The sequence below is a fragment of the Alexandromys fortis genome, unplaced genomic scaffold (assembly GCF_014885135.2).
Source record: "Alexandromys fortis isolate MF-2015 unplaced genomic scaffold, M_Fortis_MF-2015_v1.1 scaffold_16, whole genome shotgun sequence".
Lineage (NCBI taxonomy): Eukaryota > Metazoa > Chordata > Mammalia > Rodentia > Cricetidae > Alexandromys > Alexandromys fortis.
In genome coordinates, this window is record NW_026067893.1 from 7,361,754 (window position 1) to 7,366,321 (window position 4,568).

Consider the following 4,568-nt stretch of genomic DNA (forward strand, 5'->3'; position numbering starts at 1 on the left):
GGGGGGGGGGGTAGGGCTCCGATTGTCTCCGGGTATGAAAGGGGGGGGGGCACGAGACGCTGGGGAATCTCTGGCCACCTCCTAACATATCTCATTGCGCGGGGGGGGGAGGTTCGCTGAGCATTACCAAGGTGCCCTCTTTGGGTGCACCCCCCGAGTTAGAGTCGGCGCCACGGGACAGACTCCAGAGACGGGGGATCCGGGAGGGGGACGACTAAAGAAATCGCGCCCCTCCCCCTGCAACAAAAGCAAACACACCAAACAAAACCACCTCTTCACCCAGCTCCCCACTAGCCTGGGCTTTTCAGAAACTATTCTCCAGACGAACGCACCCCCATCCCCCCCTACACACACACACACACACACACACACACACACACACACGCACACACACGAATAATCGTGCAGCGACTCGGCTACAGAGCCTGACTGCGGTGTGCCTCTCGCAAGCTAGGCAGGCACTCTGAGCAAAGAGGCGACAAGAGAAAGAAAAGATCGCGCACCACCGACCACCCGTCACAGATCCTTGTTTTGGTCTTACCAAGTCCCCACAATTGCGCTGCCAACACTCGGTTACTTTAACCCTAAAGGCCCGGGTGTGTTTGGTGAAGGTGCTTTTGTGTTTTGATGGTTGTTGTGGTGGTGGCGGGGGGGGGGGGTCGTGCAAGATCTGACACGTTGCAATCAGCTCTCTCGCTTTTTCATTGATCTTCCTACTTGTTCTGGCAGATTACACATCTCGGTTTTCTCCTCTCTGTGAGTCTTTCCCCCCCTCGGCCCGGTCTTCCTTCTCACATCTATTATTCTGAGGACGGTGCTGGAGAGGCAGCACACGCGTGCCCCCCTTAGGGTGCTAAGTCGAATGCCTGGCGAGAGCTGGGGGCCCCGACTGGCAGGACAAAAAGGAAACAAATACCGAAAGGAAGCCCAGGCCCGGGTGGGGTTCCTAGCATCGGTCTCCACCTGAGGCGGAGGGGGGGACGGGGGGGTAAAGGGGGGGGGACACACGGTACCCAGTAAGGCGTTTGCCTTGCTCGCCCTGTGCGTCTCTCAGAAAATAAAGAAAACGTACACAACAGCTTCTTCCCCAACTATTGTTTCTATGGAATCCTAAAGTTTGCTTTTAGCCACATCCCCCTCGCCAAGTCTCCCCCACATCCAGCGCGCGCTGGACCACAGGTCCAGGGAGAGCTGCTGGCGCTGCCTGGCTCCACCGGCCTGTTTCTTGGAGGGGACCAGAGGCCGTGGCATCCCAGAGCCAAGGAGGCATAGGGGAACTGTATCCCTAGACACGATGGCCCGAGCCCAGTGGGAAGGGAGGAAAAACGAAGTAGGCAGGAGGAAGAGCCGGAGCCAGGGCCCACGGCGTGGAGAGCTGCTTGGTGGTGGTGGTTGTTATTGTTGTGATGTGTCTGTGTTTTCTTTCTGGAAGCCCGAGCTCTGCTTACCGTTTCCAACTTTCAGCTTCTAATCCCCACCCAACCCTGGAAACGAGCGACAAAAAAAAACAACACTTGTCTGCCCGAGAAGGCTCCGGAAAGAAAAAGGAAAAAAAAAAAAGGAAGAAAGGCGACCTCGGAGAGGCGAGCTCGCAGCCTCCCAGCTCAGTTGTCAGCAAACAACAACACTCCCCCACTCCTCGGCCAGGCCGTCCTCCCGGCCTGCTGGAGACCGACAGACCAAGGCACCGACAGGCCCCCTCTCCCCCTCGCTGTCTTTGTTACATCTTTAGCAGCTTTGTGCGTGCGTGCGTGTCCTTTCTCCCGTGTCATCGGCTTTACTGCCGAGGGTTCATGTATGTATGCGTGTGTGTAGGGCGGGGGGGGGGCGAGCCGAGCAGGCGACAGGGGTCGCCCAAGGGGGGCGAGAAAGAAAGAGCTGGGCGCCGGCGAGCAGCCGGGGCCCCCAAACTTACTTTTGTTTTCTTTCTCGATCTGCTCCAGGTAGCTGGCTGCCTCGAGCAGAATCTGCACGTTCTGCAGAAAAGTGTTGATGTGCTTCTCCATCGAGTTCTCGCTCGTGTTGAAAATGTCCGAGAAGGGGCACCGGGGTTTGGCCCCCGCCGGCTCCTCGGGCTGCTCCGGGGGCTGGGGCGCGGCCGCGGCCGGGGGCATGGCCAGGGGCGCGACGGGGACCAGCCCCGAGCCCTCGCAGCGCGCCTCCTTGCGCGGCCGCCCGCGTTTGCCCATGGAGGCACGGGGGTCCGGCGAGCTGGTCCTGGTCCGGGGCTGCTCGGCCGGCCGAGCTGCGGGCCCCCTGGGAGAGCCGGCCTGCTGGAGCCGAGAAAGCGCCCGGGCAAGGAGCGGGCCTGCCTTCCCGAGGCTCGCTGAGTGCAGTTGTGAGTGTGAGTGTGTGTCGCTCTCGCGGTGTGGGTCTGTGTGTACGGGAGATTGAATGAACCTACAGGACAGACGGAGGCGCTGTGGCGCCTGGGTCCTAGTGCGAGTCTGTCGCCATCTGACCGGTCAAAATAAATGGAGACTAGGGAGGCAGGGCCCGCCCCCGGCCGATCCCAGCACCCTTCCCCGTCTCTCCCCAGATTCTAGCTGCGTAGAGAGCACTGTTCTTTTAACACGACTGGGAAAAAAAAAATACTCTATGTCTCCAGGTGCATCTGCACAAAAATGTTTTTCTTCACAGTAAAATAATTCAGCACAATGCCTGGCACGTAGTAGGTCCCCGGTAAATAACAGCTGCTAGGGCTTTTTAAAAATTATTATTACTAAATAAAAGCCCAATTCTCGGTAGGTTGAGATAGGTGGGTCGCTAGGTCAAGGCTAGCCTGAGCTAAATATTAAGACATTGTTTCAAAATCAAACAATAAAAGTCCACTTCTGACTGGGAGAATCGAAACAGCACCAGTAACTAGAAACTCCTCCCAACACAAACATTCTACGCGTGAACGCGCACGCGCGTGAACACACAGAGAGAGACGCACGCACCTGTGTGTACCTTCACACAAGCAAATGAAATCTTGAGGCTGCCCTCTCCGGTTTACCGATTACCCACTCCTTTGCAACCCTTCAAATGCAAAGTTATTTTCCAGGAAGGGGGAGGAGATGTGAGCATCTCTCTACACAACTCAGTCCAGCTGTGCAAAGCTCACGGTAGGGTAGCTCCACAATTGGCCCCCTTTTATGTGACAGAGTGGCCCAATGAGAGAAGTGGCAGGCTGGGAACCACCTCGCTTACCCTCAGAGCAGCCTGCACTCACTCCCCCACCCCTATACCCTTATCCCAATCCTGGCAAACAGAGCCGCCAGGCCTGACAGGTATGTGGGAGACACCGGGAGAGCTGAGAAGTGTTCCGGAGCCCGCTAAAGAAGCGTGGAGTTCGCTTTGTTACGTGCAGACTGGACAAATCCTCTAACCCACCTTGGGTGACATTTCCACATCCCTGAAACCTCTGATAAGATGCTCGAGTGGGTGGACTAAGTCAAAACTACACCCGGGACATCCTGGGTGGTATTGAGAAGTTTTTGTTTTGTTTTGTTGCTGAAGATCAAAGCTCTGTGCATGCTGGGCACGTGTTCTCACCCTGGGCTACATCAGCAACCCTTTGTGAGACCTTTTTCAGCTGGAACTGAGGTTCCCTTTGCTGATGTAACTTGAATCTAAGTCAGAATGAATGAGGTAAACAAGACTTTTCCACATTTCACCGGAAAACATCTCAAAACAAATCCTTCCAAAGATTTTCATTTTGTCTTGTTTTCTTTTCTTTTTTTTCTTTTCTTTTCTTTTTCTTTTCGTTTTGGTTTTTCCAAGATAGAGTTTCTCTGTGTAACAGCCCTGGCTGTCCTGGAATTAGCTCTGTAGACCAGACTGGCCTTGAACTCATAGAGATCCTCTTGCCTCTGACTCCTGAGGTGCTGGGATTAAAGATGTGTGCCCCCACATCTGCCTGGGACACCAGGTCTTGTTCTCTAAAGGAGCCACTTGCATACAGAGTGCTGCCCCCTGGAGTTGTGTCTTGTTATCACCAGCCCCTAACACTTCCATACATATTTGTCACAAAAACCGAAAATGATAACTTTCTAAATATAGATTTTTTTTTGCAAAATGTTCTCTAGCCTGTATACACACCCCTGACATAGAGTCTGTAACACACACCTTCAGAGCCTGTACACACCCCTTCCATAGAGCCTGTGTACGCACGCCTCACATAGAGCCTATATACACACCCCTCACATAGAGCCTGTACACACACCCCTCACATAGAGCCTGCAAGAAGACCTTTGTGTGTTCTGAAAAATGTTATACCCTGGGCTGTGGCTATAACTCAGGGTTAAAGCAACTTGCCTAGCTTGCACAAACCCCTGGGTTTCAACCCCAGGAATACATCCACACATTTAAAAAGTAAATGTATAGGAAAGAGGTAGTTCAGCACTGCTTGCTCTTCCAGAGGACCCAGGTTTGACTTCCAGCACCCACATGGCAGCTCACAACCATTTGTAACTGAGGTTCCAGGGGGATCAGACACCATCTTCTGACTTCTGCAGACACCACACACGCATGTGGTGCACAGACATGCATGAAGGCAAAACACCCAAACACATACAGAAAATTTT

At 54.0% G+C, this 4,568-nt stretch overlaps 1 protein-coding gene across 2 annotated transcripts in view; it reads right to left on the reverse strand.

Annotated features, from left to right (window-relative positions):
* The window catches only part of Mxi1 (MAX interactor 1, dimerization protein), a 60,524-nt gene extending 58,139 nt beyond the window's left edge, over window positions 1-2,385 (reverse strand). Inside the window, exon 1 of one of the 2 annotated variants that reach the window (XM_050148253.1) lies at window positions 1,916-2,385. In XM_050148253.1, the coding sequence (XP_050004210.1) occupies window positions 1,916-2,189 (274 nt within the window). In that variant the 5' untranslated portion in view covers window positions 2,190-2,385. The remainder of the gene's footprint in view (window positions 1-1,915) is intronic. The other variant, XM_050148244.1, reaches the window with a different exon arrangement.
* Between the last annotated feature and the right edge of the window lie 2,183 nt (window positions 2,386-4,568).